This window comes from Ochotona princeps, chromosome 2 (assembly GCF_030435755.1).
Source record: "Ochotona princeps isolate mOchPri1 chromosome 2, mOchPri1.hap1, whole genome shotgun sequence".
Lineage (NCBI taxonomy): Eukaryota > Metazoa > Chordata > Mammalia > Lagomorpha > Ochotonidae > Ochotona > Ochotona princeps.
Genome location: NC_080833.1, coordinates 63,065,327 through 63,084,561, shown reverse-complemented (window position 1 = coordinate 63,084,561; position 19,235 = coordinate 63,065,327). Strand labels below are relative to the sequence as shown.

Here is a 19,235-nt window from a genome sequence, read left to right as displayed (position 1 = left end):
TAGCCTAATGTACAGTTTTAGCAAATGAGAAACTTACAATCCTGAAATGAATTCTTGGTAAGGTAAAAACACCGTATCTTAGTTCTGCCACATGCCATTTCTGTCAAATGTATCCCAAATTCCCCAGTTACATATAATATCCCACATTTCTGGCCTGTGCTGATGACAGCTATTCTGCTATTGTGATGTCATCCAGCACTGTACATCATAATATTTCATACATGATTTTTTGCCTCTGTGTGGAGTAAAGCCTACTACGTTATCTAAATATGTAATTGAAGCATTACAATATGCCTACCTCTGATTTTATTTCTGTATTGCTTCCTTAAACAGCAATGAGTAAGCGTTCTAAATTATGTCGAAAGACTTCTTGTCCAAGAAGCAATATATTCTGCAATCTTATTGATAAAATTGTCAAAAGACCCTCCTTGCAGTTTCTGGGTCAGTGGGGATATCACTGTTTTGAGCCTAGAATTTACCGAACACTGGCAAAAATTCTGAGGTATGTTGACTTGGATGGGTTTGACACGCTACTCACAGATTACATAGCATTTGTGGAAAAGTCAGTGTATCACTTCGAACTAAATTTTAACCTTGAATTTACTGAAATATGTGTGAATACAATTCTGTACTGGGTTTTTGCAAGAAAAGGTAATCCTGACTTTGTGGAATTGCTTCTCAAGAAGACAAAAAACTATGCTCAAGACAGAAGCTGTAACCTGGCACTGATATGGAGGTAAGCATCTTACGTGTTTTTACTATAGGAGAAAAATTATGCTTAGGAGTTTGATATTTTTCCTAAAATTAATATATACAATGTCTCTATACATGGGCAACAAGTGTTTTTTCATTTCCTCTTTCTTTTGTAAATTCAGTAAAACTTTTCCTAATATGTATATTATTATATATAAAGAAATTATTAGTTTTACTCTGTATAGATTAAATTTTGATGATGCATTAATGTAAGAAAATTTAGTTTCCTCTATACAACAAAGTGGTTTTGTGTGATGCGATCAGCTTTATGAGAATACTAAGATCACATATTGCATTATGTAAGTTGACTTTCAAAGTTCAAATCAAACCATGCACAATTAGTAATGATTATTCACTTAGTAATGATTATTAAACACAGTGATTCCACAAATTTATAGTTATATAGTGATATTTTAATTTTTGCAATTATAAATTTTCAGTTTATTTTATATTTGCATGTTTCACTAAATAAAGCATTCAACAGATACTAGGTAGAAAAATTGAAAAGGAAGAAGGCAGGAAGGCACATGAGAGCTAGAGGAAGGTTAGTATAGGAAATATTATACTCTTAAATCTGTATATATACAATAAATGAAATTTATTCATCTGACATAATTAAAATTTTAAAAGATTGCAAACACTATGACACCTTGTAAAAGCATAGACTCCAGAAACATTACAAAGACATTCAAAATAAACAGAAAAATTTTTGAAAAAATTTACTAATTTGTCTCCAAATTCACCAGAATCAAGCATAATTAGTCACCTGGGGCCATCCATTATTAAACCATTTTTTACACAGCCTACCATGTCAGTCTAATTGACTCTTTTGTAGACTGTATTACAGATTCTAAAGTTACCAGCTTGCATCAACTCCTATTCACTCTTTTGTGTTTGGTATCCACCTGATTAAAACAGCTGTCCATTTGTTCAGCAAACTGTTTGTTGATCCCTTAAAGGTGTGTTCAAAACTTAAAGGGGCACAGTGACAGAAGTATATAGGCAATTAAAAATAAAACAGACCACTTAAAGACTAAATCAATTTAGGTTCTGCCTGAAACAAAATTGTTTGCTTGATTATGTACTGCTATTGGAAAACCACCAGGTTATTTAAGTAGATGAAATGATAACTACAGCTTAGAAATATAAAAAAAATAAAACCTCCAATTAGCACTTTCAGTTGTTTTAAGTAATCGCTATATTTGCAGCAATAACAGACACAGCAGCTTTTAAAGCTGGGCTTTGTGATGTTTATATGTAGTCCAGGCTAAACCATGGGGAATAAAGTAAAGTAATACAGATAAAGAGAAAATAAACTTTTTACAAAGGAGGATAGAACAGCAAAATTGTAAGGAAAATTTAAAACAAATGCACAGTGCAATATGACAGAGCACTACTATTTCCAGAGACAGTCGAGCTTAGGTGCATCCACAAGGTAAAGGTCAGTGGAAGCCAAGTCTAACTATGCACATCATTCAGATCTTCCAGAGTCTTAGAATTTTAGAGTTGGACGAAGCCTAGGAATTAAACCCTTTAAAACTATTTAACAGCATCCTCTTCGACAGCATTATTGGCTGATGCTCAGTGGTCTGTACTTTAAAAAAAAATCTTTGGTGAAGTAACCGTCTCCCACAGTAAGGCATTCCTTTCTCTGAGGATCCTTTGTCCCCAACTAAACACTTTCCCTAAAATATTTGACTGAGTTCCATGACTTTAAATATTACGTACATACCAGTGACAACCTATCTCTACCCTTAATCTCTCCTTTAAGCACCAGACTCCTTCTATAGTTAGCTGTCTACTTGACATTGCTCCTGGCATCTTGAATATAAAATAAATAAAACACAGAATTGGTCTAATTCATCTCTGTCTCTGTCAACCTTCATCTTCTCCAGAACTCCCTACCTGATTAACAGCAGAATCTAGGATTTATTCTTGATTCACTTTTTTAATTTATCAATACATCAGCAAATCTTTTTTACTATTACTAAAACACATCCTGACTAGTTCTTCTTCTCATATCTATTTTTAACAACCGAGAGATCACTAACAGACTTCTTAATTCTGTGTGACAGGTTAAAATGATTGAAAAGAGGTGATACTTCATCAAAATAATAATCATTTGTCAAGCATTTTCTAAATGCTAACCACTTTGTTTATTTGTTGGAGCAACAAAAGCAGCAGATATGTTTCATGATTTAAGAAAGTTTGCATACTAGTGAGGCATAATATAAAAGAAATTAAAATTAGTACAAAAAAGGAGTACATAGTGGGAGGGAGAAGAAAAACATGACCACTACTGGGGAGAAATGTGCATTGAGAAGGCTCTGAAGAAAATTGGAACAAGAATATTAAAAATGTGATATCTACTAGCTATAAACTGTTAATTAAGAGCTACAAATAATAAGAGAAACAGGTGGTAATGAAACACAAAGCACTGTAGCAAAACCTTGAAGGAAATGGTACGCCAATCTAAGGAATCTGGAATTTTCACCAACAGTGATGTCCAGCTGATAAAAGGTCAAGCTTGTACTTGAGGTCTGCGCTGTGAAAAGAGCACCTGAGGCTAGAGCACAAAGCCAGTTAGTGCTCAACCTAGATACACTGGGCACAGTAGCAGCTCCGCAATTTCTATGTAGAAAAGCCTGGTGTAAGCAATTTGATTTACAAAGGAGAAGAACTTGGAGAAGTTACTAGACATCAAATTTTCATAACATGTGCAGTATGCTTATTTATTTTATGTGAGGGTAGTTAAAAAGATTTGGAAACTAATGGGATCAAAAATATAAGTTGATTTTGGTGCAATTTTTTTAAATCCAACCATTTTTTTTATAGAATATGCATTGTCCGTGACTTTTTGGAAGACTCCTCACATGCCTGTATCTTAACAGTTTTTGTGTCAAACTCGTCTTTATATCCAGCTTCTCTTGAACTTTTTCAGTGCGTTCACATATGTGTTTACAATAGTTTTGAGGGGAAAACTAATTCTGTTCTCATGCCATCCCCCCAAGTCCCAGATTCCAGCCACCCTGTAATACCACAATTGTGCATGTAAGTTATAATGACAACTTAAGCAGCAAAAAAAGAAATGAGAAATTTTAAATATGATAAGGAACAGCAACTGTAACTCCCCTATCATCTGATTTAAAATCATTAAAAGGCCTCACTGTATCCCCATCAAATCTACATTTCTTACCCTTTTTTTCCCACAGCATTTACCACTGGAAAATGTATTATTATAAACTTTGCATATCTTCTGTAGTCACCCTGTGAGGGTTGGTCATTCCTCACTAATAAGAAAGACAAAAGGGGTCTTTTGTATATTCCACATATCTATAGCCTAGCATGCAGTATGCATTCAATATTTGTTCAAAGAAATGAACAGCGATTAAAGCTATGATCACAAGTGAAATTGCCTGAGAATAATTAGTCAAATTAAAATTGCCGAAAGGGCCATGAATATTTAGGTGCTGAGCACTGAAGAAGAGCCTGCAAAGCAGGACTGAGAAAAAAGAGCCAAAGAGATGGATAGATAACATGGACAGACTGGTGTGACTGGGGAAAAGGAAAATATGATTTCAAAAATGACAACTGAATTAAATATCACAGAGATAAAATTATTATGGAAGAATGTGCAATAAACATGTCAGTTAGAAACCCAAGGAGGATGAGTAGAAATAAATTTAGGCATAATAGTTACAAAACTGATTATTTTATACCTGTCTAGATGGAAATATGTCTTTTAATAAGTTCATATGACAAGTTTTCAGAGAGAGGGTTAGTTCATTAACCTCAGACTTAAAAGCTGATTTTTACTTTGCTTGCTTCACTCTGTCCACACAAGTACTGTTCTAACTGCCAGTGCAGATTAAGCAAATTTTAATTTATAGAAACATATTCTTTAAACACGAGAATTAATCACATGCCATTTACTATAAATTAGCCTTTAAAATGCATTTTAAATATCCTTGAGTTTTCAACAGTTTTAAATATTCATTCAAAATCTTAATATCTTAGAACTAACCAAAATAGCTATTTTTTTTTAATTTTATGATCCAATTCTGTAGGCTCTGGGATTTCCCTTACCCCTTCCCCAACTTTCCTACCTCTCCTCCCCACAGATTTCCCCTATATTATCACAATATTTTAGTCCTTCATAAGCAGTCATAAGTCCTTCATTCTGCTATTTAAGTATATCCTGACATTGTGGGTATGGACAAAGTCAGACAGTCCAGCATCCCATTGTCAAGACATATTTGACAGTTTTTTGGGGAGTCCAACAATGGTAATGTTTAGCAGATTTTATCCCTTAAGTATCTAGAATTTCTAGTCTTACAAAACTTCTAAGTATTTTAAGAAATAGAAAGATTAATGCATTAAATTGCTTTTGAAAAGTGTAAATGACTTCATTTCATTAAACAAACTTGTCAGAACTGTATGCCATAAAATAAATTTAGAGGTAGTAAACATATTATGTAAATATGTATGTGTGTGTGTATATATATATATATATATATATATATATATATATAGAAGATGATAGTTAAAAATTTTTGGTTAAATATTTGAGTTGCCACTCTAGGCCCAGAATTATTCTAGATACTTAAAACTATACTACGCTAAAAGCACAAATGAAATTACAGTCCTTCGAAGCTTAAATTTTTATAGATTCTTGCTTATTTATTTTAAAGATAAAAGTGAAATTTTATAGGTAACAATTTTCAAATTAAGAACTTAATGGTAGTATAATCAAAGTGCTATGAGAAGCAATAGAAAGATTAGGGTATCAACAAAGTTTTCACAGAAGAACTTATTGGATAGCATCTAATGGCATGATCTAGACTGGTTCCAGAATAGAAACAGGATATATACTAAGTAAATAGACGCTCAGCAGCTAGATGCAGTGGTGGTTTGTAGAACTTACTAAAGACGGATAATGTGAAAGGAGAAGTAGTTTAGGAACTTGGCTTTGAATATCTGTTGAAAATATTTGTGAAAGACAGTGCTGAACTGAAGATGATTTCAGAAGAGATTATTGACCGGTAGAGAGTTAGGCTAAATAGGTAGTGGCAGATTTATGATGAAAATTCACATCTTGATTTCTAAAATGCTATTTTGTACTGCACTACACTATTTTGTTTAAATTTCAAAATTCTTGAAATCTCTGACTCAAGTGCAGATCAAGCAGTTAATTGGCCTAGAGAGTTTGAAACTATCCTTTTGGAATCCCTAAAGAGACCCCTTAGGCGGGAAGGCTCTAGGACCCTCACATCTGCTTCAGCCAGAAACACTGTTGGTTTTGTAGGATTCATAAGATAGAAGCAGCTTGAAAAATTTAATCTTAACACAAAATATTTATTTGGTATACGGAGTTCGGGTATAGTAATCCTCCCATACTGGTGCCTGAAACTTTCTTTCCAATATTTTTATTGGAAAAATCTACAGATCCATCAAGTCTTAGTTCTCAGGTAATGAATATGAAATTATTTTTCCCAGTGGAGTTAAGCTTTTCTCCTGAGTGCTTCTATGTACCCCAAGTTTACTTCCATAGTAACAATGATCACCTTGGTTTATACTTTTTATAATTACTATTGTCTGCTTTTCTTACTAGTTATAATAACCAAGAGTTAGTTCTTTCATCGCCAGTATCTATTCCTCAGTACATTCTGAAAAAATTGGGGTGTATATAAATGTATAAGGAAACTGAAAGTCGAAGTGAAGAACTTATTTAATATCACATAGCTGGTTAAGAGAACAAAAATGTACAACCACAATTGCTTAAGTCTATGTTTATTTGTTTATATTATATTATCTATCATCTTGAGTGCATAGAATCTTGAAGTCCCCTTTTCAAACAATACTTTCCTTGCTCTGCATAGCTGTCTAAAAAACAATATTTTGAACTTTGTTATTTCACAAATATATTGGCTTTGTATTAGGTCAGACAAGAGAATTACTGAGATGGGAATCATTAATAAACTGTCCCCTTAACATGAAAAGCTATGTTAATTGTCAAAACTAGGCTTGATAAAATAAGATCTTGAGGCCAGAAAAACTCACAATTTCATTTGCTATAGGTATACACTAGAAAGCATAAATTAACTGATCTATACAACACTGGAAAAATAAAATTTTCATGTTTTTCATAAGGGAGAAAAGATTTTCAGATTTAGCCATCATTTGACACCAGGAAAAACAAGATGTCAGATGAAGTCCAAGCCTTTAACTTTGGGCTCTTACCATAATTTATATTTCTTAAGCCTATAAACACCAATTCTAATGTTATTAAAACAAAGAGAGAATTAGAGTAACTGTACTTCTTTGCATTTATCACCAAATTCAATTTAAGTTCATATTTAATATGAAATAGAGAATAATACAAAAAGATATCAAAATAGCTCATGTAATCCTATTCTAGTAAAGAAAAAAGAGAAATAGATATTTCTGTCTTTTCTCTTTTAGATTTTCTGGAGCTTTACCAGTTTTGTAACTGTTATAATAAATATGGATTTTCAAAATAAGAAACAAAATTGCTATTACTAAAAATATATACCTAGCATGGCATTGCAAATCATTTTTGTCTACTTTCACAAACGTAAAAAGAATTAAGCATGTTTACTATGAGTATTCTTTTGGTTTGGTCTAGATTCATAGAATGAAAATTCTTTTTTATGTAAAGTTGCACTTAGAAGTTATTAAAGACATTTAATACTTAAGATAATGTTATTATTTTCTCATTCCTGAGACAAAATATTTATCACATTTGTTAATACTATTCAATGAATTTTCATTTTGTTTGGTTCACAGAACTTTCACACCAGTGTACTGTCCAAGCCCATTAAATGGCATCACACCTCTACTTTATGTAGCTCAGACAAGACAGTCTAACATCTTAAAAATACTCCTACAATATGGAATTTTAGAAAGAGAGAAAAATCCAATCAACATTGTCTTAACAATATTGCTCTACCCTTCAAGAGTGAGAATAATGGTAGATAACGAAATGATTGATATCCAGGAAGATGCCAAAACATGTTTAGTATTATGTTCCAGAGTGCTTTCTGTCATTTCAATAAAGGAAATAGAGGTAAGTAAAATACTGCCTTTGAATTTCAACACAAATACTGATGAATTAAAGGTGAAATAGCAAATTTGAGACCAAAGTTAATTTTTAATCTAAAGATAACAGTGACAAATTAACCTTTGAACATTAATTTCTAAAACAAGCAAAATCCAGATAATATTAAATTGTAGTTCATTACTTGCAAAGTTTATGTTTTCTTAATATGAAAGAATTTTGAAATTTAAATGTGATTTATTTTAGTGTTACTTGTTGAATACATGCCTTTTACAGAAACTCCTTATTAATATTGCTATGAGTTCTAAAAGTAAATTAAAAATCTAGATTTCCTTTCCAACAATATTTCAAGGTAAGAGCTGCATTTTCTGAATTTAAATGACAAATTAAAATGTTAGTATTTTGAACTAATCCAATGGTTAGTAGTACAAAAATAAAATGTTTCCATTTTCTTCAGACACAGCTAAGTCTTGGAAGACGTCCAATTATTTCAAATTGGTTGGATTACATTCCTTCAACACGATATAAAGATCCATGTGAATTATCCCATATTTGCAGAACAACCATCAGGAATCAACTATTAATCAACAATATGCTTCCAAATGGAATACTTTCACTTCAAATTCCTGTTTCTCTACAGAACTACCTCAATTTAGAAAGCTAATGCATGAGTTTATCCTAGGTTATTCAAGGATGCTTACCATTTTGTGGCTTTGAAGTTAATAAACTACTAACATCGTGGCAATTTTATTGTATTGAAAATACCATTAGAAAGTATTTTCCTCATGTAAGGTCTTAAATGTAGAACTTTTTGATCAATACATAACACTGTTCATCACCTTCTATACAGTGGTATAAGTTACATGTATTCTGATAAAAAGAAAACCTCTTTTGATTCAAAGTTTATATCAAAACAAAAATGTTACCACTTAAACCTACATGTTCCTTGTTTATATGGAAACTTATCTATAAAATTAGGATTTATTCAATGCTCATTTTTAGGTCTTCTGTTTTGAAATACCAAGGGTGCTAGACTTTTTTCTCTATGAATATGTGGTATAGCTGGTAACACAAACATAATCATCAGCCAATTCTCCATGGGTCTATCCTGTGTCTGCCTTTCTTAGCAGCAAAGGAATCAACTGTCATTTATTATAGACTAGCATTTCAAGCATGTTTGTATAAATTAATGACCTTCAAGAGTATGGATATCATCTTCTTCTGAAGCACTTGTTGTTTACTGTCTATTTATAAAAATAATGTTTCTCCTTGGTAAAATTTTATCAGGTTTGCATGAAGCTTATTCCAAAAGAACATAATTCCTCCCCAAGCCCAGAGCTCTTCAGTCAAAGAGCAGATATAACTGAATTGCTGTATGTCTTTGAGGGTGAGTTAAAGTGGAACTGGTCTAAGTATGAAGCTCCTGCTGGTTGCTATGCCATTAGTAATAAAATCTTTATTTGTGATCCAGGAATCTCGTCTTATTAGTAAAGTGAGAAGAAACACTGGTAAGCCAAATGGCTAGTTTACAAAAAGTTTGAAAGTTTCAAACTCTTCATAGTTCTTGACAATGAGCATTTATCCCCACTTCATCACTGCATATTTTAGGACTTGTGTTAAATCATAGCAGAAAGTGTTCATTCTGGTCCCATAGTAACAAACTGTGTGAATATTATTATTTTCTTCTGAAGAGCAGCATAGAAATAACAAAATACCAAAGATTTGAATCAATATAACCAGATTACATCTTTTTCTTATATTTAAGTAGGAATTCCATATGCATTAAAGGATAGATTTATGTTATTAGAATGCAATTAATTGTATAGTATATTTGTAACCTCGAAAATAAATACAGAGGATATTCATTCTATCCACCACATATTAACAATTCCTTTACCAGTAATAAATAATTATATATTTTACTTGAAAGTGTGTCATCACAAAAGTCAAAATAATCTTCAGTCTAGCATATAAACACAGTATTGCTTATTCAGATGAAATAATGTCTTCAGCAAAACTTTTTACATTTACCCTTAAATGTCCATCCTTTTCTTTCTTTTTTTAAAAAAAGATTACTTATTTATTTTTATTGGAAAGTCAGATTTACAGAGAGACAGAGAGACAGAGAGATCTTCTATCTGCTGGTTCACTCCCCCAAGTGGCCACAACGGCCAGAGCTGAACCAATCCAAAGCCAAGAACCAGGAACCAGTTCTCCCATGTGAATACAGGGTCTCCAGGCTTTGGGTTATCTTGGACTACTTTCCCAGGCTACAAACAGGGAGCTGAATGGAAAGTGGAGCAGCTGGGCTGTGACTGGTAGCTGTATGAGATCCCAGCAGATGCAATGTAAGGACTTAAGCCACTAGGCTATCACGCCATGCCCCATTCTTTTCTTTTGTCCTTGTCAACATCTTCATCTCTAGTAAAACTTAGTAAATTTGGTCTAGTTATCACATTGGGTGACAATGTCCTAGACCTACCTTAGACAATAAATATTAAAAAGCATCAGAGGAATTTCTTCCTGCTGGAATTCTTATTACTACTTTAATTCTCAATGTTTGATGGCTTTGTCATCCAGAATTATATGTAACTTTTGTCTTCTGTACTAGTTTCCCAGAGTTGCTATAATGAAGAACCATAACATAGTTGTTTGAAACAAAAGAAATTTCTTGTCTGATAGTCTGGAACCCAGAATCCCAATATCAAAGTTTTACCAGGGCCTTGTTTTTTTCCAAAGCCTTCAAGGGATTTTTTTTTTCCTGCCTCTTGTTAGGTTCTGGAGGCTGTTCAATAATCTTCATGGTTCTTTGGTTAATCTGCGCATCACTCTGATTCCTGTATTCACCTAGCCATGTTCTTTATCTGCTAGGCCATGCCGCAGGGCCTCTTACCTAGCCATGTTCTTAAAGGAACATCTGTCACATTGGTTTAGGGATTCGCCATGCTACAATATTACATTAATTGCATCTGCAATGCTCTTTTTTCCTAATAGGATCACATTCTGAAGTACTGAGAGTTAGGACTTAAATCTATATTTTGGGGGGAAGAGGGATAAAAGTCAAATCATAATACCTTCTCACTAAAAATAAACACTATGTCTCATTAATTACTCATTAAATGTCCTTTACTTATTTCAAACTTATATTCCTTACCAGCCACTCTCTCCTGCCTACTTATCTTGTTCTCTCTGCTTTTATCTGCAATGCTTACTGAAAATGCCTCTTTTTAAAAATCTATGTATTTAAAAGGCAGAGTTACAGAAGAAGGGAAGCAAAGAGAAAGGCGTAGTAGATCTTCCATCTACTGGTTCATTCCCCGTATGATCACAGCACGTGGGGCTGTGCCAGATTGAAGCCAGGACCAAGCAAGCTTCTTCCATTCTTCAACATGTGTACAGGGGCCTAAACTGTGTTCCCAGGTATCTCTTAAGGGAATTAAATCAAAAGTGCAGCAGCTGGGTCTTGAACCAGCGCTTCTATGGGAGATGACAGTGCTAAAAGCCCCAACCTCCTGAAACAACTACTTAATTTATCTAGTGTTCTTAATTCTGTTTTCTCCATAATTTTTGCTTTAACTTCCCATCTTAAAATCATTCATGCAGTTACCTAACTGCTCTTATGAATATGTAAATTTAATCATATTATGCCTTACTACTACTGCCATTCCTCCCGTAACCCTGAACTTCCATTTGTTGGTTCACTTTCTAAATGACTCCAACAGCTAAGACTGGGTCAGGCTGAAGCCAAGAGCCAGGGACTCCATCTGTGTAAATATTTTGAGTGACAGGAAACCACATATTTGAGCAGTAACCTGCTACTTCCAAGGGTACACAATAGTAGGAAGCTGGTTTTGAAACAGGGAAAGGACTAATCTCAGATACCCTGATATGGGATGGGAGAGACCCAAGGGATAGAGTAACTTGATGTGCAACCAACACTTGCCCTTAGCTGGTACTGTCACTCATATATATTATATTCTACTCTACAGGAAAATCAAGGTGTTACTTCACATCTCTTTGCCTTTGCATATGTTCATACATCTATGTAAAATATGCTTTCTTTCCTTGATACCTGGTATAATTTAACGTTAAATTACCTTTGGTGGTTGATATTGTTTCATAACAGGTAGTCACCATCTGCAACACCAGCATCCCATATGGGTGCAAGTTCAGATCCCAGCTGCTCTACTTCCAATACTGCTCCCTGTTAATGTGTCTGGAAAAGAAGCAAAAGATGGGCCTGATGCCATGGTGCGATTAGCTAATCCTCCATCCTCTGGTACCAGCATCCTGTATGAGCACTGGTTAATGTCCTGGCTTTCTGCTAATGGCCTAGGAAAGCACTGGAAGATGCTCCAAGTCCTTGGGGCCCTGCACCCACATAGAAGACCCGGAAGAATTTCCTGGCTTCCAGCTTCAAGAGTTGGCTCTTCTACTCAGTTCTGCCATTGTAGCCACTTAGAGAGTGAACCATCAGATGAAAAACTTTTTTTTTTGTATCTCTCCTTCTTTTTGAAAATCTGCCTTTCAAATAAAAATAATATTTAAAAGAAGAAAAGCAGCAAAAGCCAGACTAAATCCTTGGGTCCTTGGGTCCCACAAGGCATACCTAGATAAACTGTTCCTGCCTTCTGACTTTGGACTGCCTCAGCTCCATTTACTATGGTCACTTAGGGAGTGATGGAAAGATCAAAGCTTTCTGTCTCTCACTCTCTTATCTCTTACTTTCAAATGAATATCTAACAAATTTTCCTTTTACTCAAAGTTTTTACACATTTTTAGGGATTACCTTAACATATACCTCTGTCATTAAGATTTATCATAATAGTCTTAACCATTTTCCTGTAGCCCTTGAACCTCTGTGGTCTAATTAACTACACAGAAAAAAAAAAAAAGATTTATTGTATGTTGCCCCAAACCTAACATATGTGTCTTTCTTCTTTACTATGCTGGAGGTTGTGCTATTAACACCTAATATGTTGTCTCAGCCATAGTAACAATTCTTGAATTAAATTTAGCATGCGATTTTTTAAAGGGAGCACCTATTCTAAACTTTTGGCTTGAAGGGGCAGATTTAGAAATAGTACTACCAGAGCGGGTAAGCAAAAAGCAGCTTGAAAAAGTAAGTTAGAAAAAATAGAAATAAAGCACTAAATGACTAAAGAAATGTCAGATTAGCTTTAACATTAAAAAGGAAAATACAGCTAATTGCATACCTATTAGAAAGGCTAACTTAAAAGAAGAAAATTGACAAAACCAAGGAATAGTAAACCTGAGGAATAGTTGAAACTCGCATACACAACAGACAGGCATGTAAACTGATGTAAACACTCTGGAAAAAGAAAGTTTAGACACTTATTATAAATGTAAATATGCACACTGGGGGCCAACCTTGTGGCACAGCACGTTAAGTTGCTACATACAATGCCATGATCCCCTGTAAGTACAAGCTCCAGTCTCGGAAGCTACACTGCTTCCAATTCAGCTCTCTGTTAATGTGCCTGGGGATGCAACAGAAAATGGCCCATATGGGAAGCCCAGAAGGAGTTCCAGGCTCCTCGTTTTGGCTTGGTCCAATCCCAGTCCCAGTCATTGCAGCCATTTGGGGAGGGAACTAGCATATATATATATAGCACATACATATATATATATATATATATATATATAGAGAGAGAGAGAGAGAGAGAGAGAGAGATGTGTGTCCTTCTCTGAAATTGTGCCTTTCCAATAAATTTTTTTAGAAAGCAAATATATACTTAGCATATGACAACTACTTTACTGCTATTCAATCTAGAGAAATAAAAGTTGGTATCCAACAAAAAACTGCACAAAAAGTCTTGTTTATAATCATTGAAAATTTAGAAATCCAAATGTCCTTAAATGAATGAATGGGTAAACCATAGAATATCAAAATGTCAAATGCTTCTCAGGAACAAAACATGGATTATGAATGTATTATGTGAACTGAATACAGCCAATCTTAAAAGGTTATATAGTATACAATTCTGTATGTCAGACATTCTGACGGCAAATACTAGGAAATGGAAATAGAAAATTATAGGGAAAGAAAATTGGTGGATTAAAGTTTGGACTCAGGCAAAGATTGGATTACAAAGGTATACCATGAAAGTAATCCTTGAAATCAATGAAGCTGTTCTGTATGCTTATTGTAGTGGTGCTTACATGAATTCATAAAGATAGGATTGACCAGAAAGTAAGTTTTATTGTGCATCAATTTAAAATGAAATATACTGTTCTTTTATGAATGAGAATAAGCTGCTTTTCTCCACTACTCTCACATACTTTACCTCTAGACTTTGGGGTTTATTTTATTTATTTGACAGAAATGCGTTGTGCAGGATTGGGAAAGACAGAGATCTTCCCTCTGTGGGTCCACTCCGCAAATGGTTGCAAAAGTCATGGCTGGGTCAGTCGAAATCCAGGAGCATGGAACTCCATCCTGTCTCCCACATGATTGACAGAGAAGCAAACATCGCACCATCTTCTGAAGCTTTTCCAGTCACATTAGCAGGTAACTGTATTGGAAGTGGAGCTGTGGGAACTTGAACCACTGCTTGGATATAAGAAGCTGGTGTGGCAGCTAAAGTTGGTGCACCACAATGAAGGCTCCTACTTCTAGACTAGAAAAAGATCACTTTATGTATGACTTTATACTGGGAGTAAACAGATAACAGACTTTAAAAATGCTTTGATGTAGAAATTAGGGCAACTACCACCATATTTCCAGGCTTGTGGGGGGAGGCCAGGGACATAGCCCTGGCACAGCATGTGAGAACCTGGGAGCTCATGTCTAGGCAAGTGGAGCAAACCTGGGGATCTCCCCATGTGTTTGGTCCTGGGTGGGTGGTCCTGGGAGAGCCCCAGGTCATCATGCTGGCCTGGTGTGCTTGTGGTCCAGGCCAGGAGAACTTCAGCAGGCCTGGATCTTTGATGTGGGGAGGGGCAAGGCACCAGGCTAACAAATATGCCAAGAGCTTGGGTCTCTGGTGGGAGGGCAGAGCTCCAGACCAGCCTACCATCCATGGCTTCTGAAGGCTGTGCTGGAGAACCCATGTGCTCCAGGGCACATGGATTGTGGATTGATTTGGAAAGGGGTTAGGGAATACAGCTGAGGGAAGACCACTGTGGGAGTGTGTTGCACATGAGGAATTACTCCTGAGGGACTGCCAATGGTAAGGCCACTGTACTTGCAGATAAGCGAGGGGACTAAAACCTGGTGGTTTGAAGGGGAGGGGCTAAGGACTTTATGGGTCAGGCCGATGCACCAGCCCACATGGGAAACCTGAGCTGGGCTTGGTAGCATGGAACACTGCTGACCACAGCTCACCAGCCCACACAAAAGCTAGAACTGATGACCTACCTGGCAGGGCTAAACCACAGCACGTGACAATGACTGTCAGAATAGGGATGGGTAATATGAGGCTGGGCCGTTACACTAACCAGCATGCGATAAAACTGAGTCCAGGGATAGATTCTGTGAAGGATATGTGGGCCTACCTTGTACAATTACAAGCCTGTATTGTTAGCTTATGAGTTGGACATAGTGATGGGCTCCGCTAGACATGACCATGGAACCCACTTGTACTAGGACTAAGAACAGGTGGGGCATGGCCAGGCTGCAGCACCCACATGTACACCCTAAAACAAGGTGTGGGACAGGACAGGCCACAACATCCATCACCCCTTTCAAAGGTCAGGACAGAGGAGGCAGATTACACTACTAGGTAAAGGCCTAGCAGCTGCTAGCATACATGAGATCTAGGTCTGGGAGTGAACCTGGTAGGGGAACTTGGGAAACTCCCCTGGAGGGCCATAGCTCCTACTGGTGAGCACGTTGTTCAGGCCTTGGTGTTGAGCAGGCCAGCCAAGGTAACTCCACCCATCAGCAAGTGTGTGGGTTGATTTCGGACAGGGGCAGATTGGGCAACGGCGAGCAAACCTTAGCTCACTGACAAGTGCTGGAGCCAGTCTGGAGTGCAGGCCATGCTGGACTAAGCTATCACACCTACCAGTTTTGCATGAGCCAGGGATGGGAGCAGACTGAGCAGGGCTAGGTTCCAACACCCACCATGATGTTGGGACTGGAGGCCAGCTGAATCAGGCCAGGCTGCAGCATCCAGAGTCAAAGACCAAGTCAGGTGAAGGGCTATGCCAAACTAGGTCAGAGCAACCACTAGAATCCGCAATATCTGTGGCTGGAAACAGACCTGGTTGGAGGGCTAAGGGGACACTCCAGCTGGGTGCTGCCAGACTGGGCTAGATTTCAGCACGCACTGGTATTCGTGAGAACCAGGGTGAGTGTAGGCCAGGCTGTGCTAAGTCTCTGTCCCTGCTGAGCCGCATATGAGCTGTGTCTTAGTGTTGACCAGGTTTGGCTGGGCTGTAGCACCCACCAGTATGAGTAGGAACTGGGGGTGGGCCGGGCCAGGTGAGACTACAGCACCCACTAGCAAATGCTGAGGTAAAGCAGGCCATGCCAGGCTGGGCTGCAGAGCCCAACCAGCACACATGAGACCCAGAGCAGGGGACACAGGAGTGCAAGCCGGATAGGGAGACAGTGGGAGACTCCCCTGTTGGGCCACTACTCCCACTGGTGAGAGCGAGAGCTGGGATCAGGGGCAGACGTTGGCCTGCATATGAGATGGATTAGGGGGAAAGCCAGACTGGGCTAACTCTACCCACTGGTGCCTTTATAAGCCAGAGTGAGTGTGGGTTGGCTGGGCTTTGCTGCAGCACCAACTGCCAGGTGCTGGCACTGAGGGGCAAATTCTGTCAAGCTAAACTGCAGAACCACTTGCAGAGTGCAAGATCTAGGAATGAAGTAGGCCCATTAGGGAAACTGGGTACCTCTCTCTTGGGTTGCCACTCCCACTGGTGAGCATGAGAACCAGGGCTGGGGCTGGGCATACCTAGACAGAGTGGCACCTGCCAGCACCCGTGTAGGCTCTTTAGAAGGGCTAGTCAGGTTGAACTAGGCTTCAATGCCCATTGATATGTATGAGAGCAAAATGGGATGTGGGACAGACGGGACCAGTCTGCTGTACATATTGGCAAGCATGGGAATCAGGGCAGATGGGATAGACCTGGTGAGGGGGTCACTGGGTGTCATTCTGCTGGGTTGCAGCTCCCGCTGGTTTACATGAATCCTGAGTGTATGGTGGACAGGGCTGGACTGCAACAACCATTGGTTTGTCTAGGAGGCAGGACTTTTTTTTTCTAAGACAGAACTGACCAAGCAATTGCAACTACTAGTGTGTTTGCAAACTGATGTGACAGATTGAACCAGACCCTGTATTGACAAGCACATGCAAGACTCATGTCTAGGATAACCTCAGATGAACTCCAACCATGGGGAAAATTGCAAGTTCCATGGTCTAACTGTGGAGTGCATGTGTCAGCGTTGGGTCTCCTCAATGGTTTAGACAGAGTAGTGAACAGCATATCCAGATGCACATGCAGGATATGGCAGTACACTGGAGCCTACAGAGGACACCTGGTACCATAACAGAGGATGGAGGACAGAGCAAATTGATCAACTACCCCAGCCAAGAGTTGGCAGTGAATATCTAGGCAATCACCTCTCGGCCTTTTGGCTAAGATCAAGTGTAGTAAACATCTGGGCAAATGGGGACTCTAAGGTGGACTATGTCAGCCAATGGATCATGGAGGGATTTCATTGTGCTTGGAGTGGTGATATCAACAGCATTTCAGAACTACTGAACTATCCAAACTGCTTGAGCAGGACCCTCTGAGCATGGCCCACATCAGGGACCCTAAGATGGTATTGGGTGCCCATTCCCCATAGCAGTTTATGAAAGCAGTGAGCAGCTGGTTGTGATTTCTCCCCTTATTTCCACCCTTACCCCAGATACAGGAAGCCCCCAAAATGTGGAAACAATGTTATCACCTACTTTCTTGTAACTTTTGACCCTTCCCATGCTAATCAACTATGTAAACATCATCAAAAATAAAATTTTAAAAAGGCAAACAAACAAAAAAAAAAGAAATTGGAGGAATTCATTGAAATGCTATGAATATTTGTCTTGAAAGACTAGATTGTAAGATAATAATCTATAGGGCCTGGCGGCGTGGTCTAGCGGCTAAAGTCCTCGCCTTGAAAGCCCCGGGATCCCATATGGGTGCCGGTTCTAATCCCGGCAGTTCCACTTCCCATCCAGCTCCCTGCTTGTGCCCTGGGAAAGCAGTTGAGGACGGCCCAATGCATTGGGACACTGCACCCACATGGGAGACCTGGAAGAGGTTCCAGGTTCCCGGCATCGGATCGGCGCGCATCGGCCCGTTGCGGCTCACTTGGGGAGTGAATCATCGGACGGAAGATCTTCCTCTCTGTCTCTCCTCCTCTGTGTATATCTGGCTGTAATAAAATGAATAAATCTTTAAAAACAAAAGATAATAATCTATATAATTTCACACAAAGGCAAATGTAAAGAGGAACTGAAGAGCAGAGCAAATAGATGTCAAAATTAAAGGATTCTTTCCCTAGTGTTAAGCTCTGTTCTATAGTAAAAGAATGCATCTTCAATTAACTTGCTTTTTGGCACACTTCTGTCCCACATAATAACACTGTTTTAAGAAAAGTAATATGATTTTAAAACATCTTTCAGTATCTCAAACCCAAAAACAAAGGATTAATCAGTTGACTGAAGCTTTTACATTAAAACCCTAATTGATGGGGCCAGCAAGGTGGCACAGCAGTTGAATTCTTCACTTGGAACACTGGCATCCCATATGGGCCATGGTTCCCACATGGAAAACTCAGAAGAAGCTCCCAGCTTTGTACCTGGGTTGTTGTAGCCATTTGGAGAGTGAGCCAGTGGATAAAACATCTGTCTGTCCCTCTGTATCTCTAAAACTCAAGTAAAATAAATGCATCTTAAAGAAAGCCTTGGATAAACAATTTCTTTAAAGTTTGATAGAAAGGGCAGAGATAGGGAACGGGGGTGGTGAGAGGTGGCAGTACACTTCTAAATTTGTAGCATGAAATATATTAAATTCATCCACTTTATGTAAATAAATAAAACTGAAAATAAAATATGTGGCTAAATGTAGCATTTAAAGAAAGTCAATGTGTATTCAACACATGTGATGCTATGCACCTGCCTCCTCCTGTCTTCTTTCTGCTGCTACTTCACTTCTGCCTTTTATTGGTGTCTCTCTTCATTTTGACCCTCTCAATCTGTCATTCCCTTTTCCCTCTGAGTGTCTTCTAAAAAATCATCAGAAGGTGCATTATGTAGTTTATTTTATAAATATTCGCATAAAATATAATTTACTTCAAAAGACTGGATTTAAAAACACTGCTATAAGGGGTCAGCACTGTGGCAGAGTGAGTAAGGCTGCAGTCTGCAATGTCAGAATTCCA

General features: G+C 37.7%; 1 protein-coding gene across 1 annotated transcript; it reads left to right on the top strand.

The window, feature by feature from the left end:
* The first annotated feature begins 233 nt into the window (after positions 1-233).
* Positions 234-8,559, top strand: ASB17 (ankyrin repeat and SOCS box containing 17). The gene is made up of 3 exons (XM_004582113.3): positions 234-736; positions 7,561-7,840; positions 8,289-8,559. Exons 1-3 carry the CDS (start codon positions 336-338, stop codon positions 8,493-8,495), a joined length of 888 nt encoding a protein of 295 aa, XP_004582170.2. The 5' UTR covers positions 234-335; the 3' UTR covers positions 8,496-8,559.
* Positions 8,560-19,235: the final 10,676 nt, after the last annotated feature.

What these genes read in the sequence shown, in the direction of transcription:
- ASB17 (XM_004582113.3), top strand. Translation starts at nt 336, where the DNA reads ATGAGTAAGCGTTCTAAATTATGTCGAAAGACTTCTTGTCCAAGAAGC. An exon ending in AACCTGGCACTGATATGGAG is followed by an intron (nt 737 to 7,560) that starts GTAAGCATCTTA and finishes TTTGGTTCACAG; the next exon opens with AACTTTCACACCAGTGTACT. An exon ending in TTTCAATAAAGGAAATAGAG is followed by an intron (nt 7,841 to 8,288) that starts GTAAGTAAAATA and finishes CATTTTCTTCAG; the next exon opens with ACACAGCTAAGTCTTGGAAG.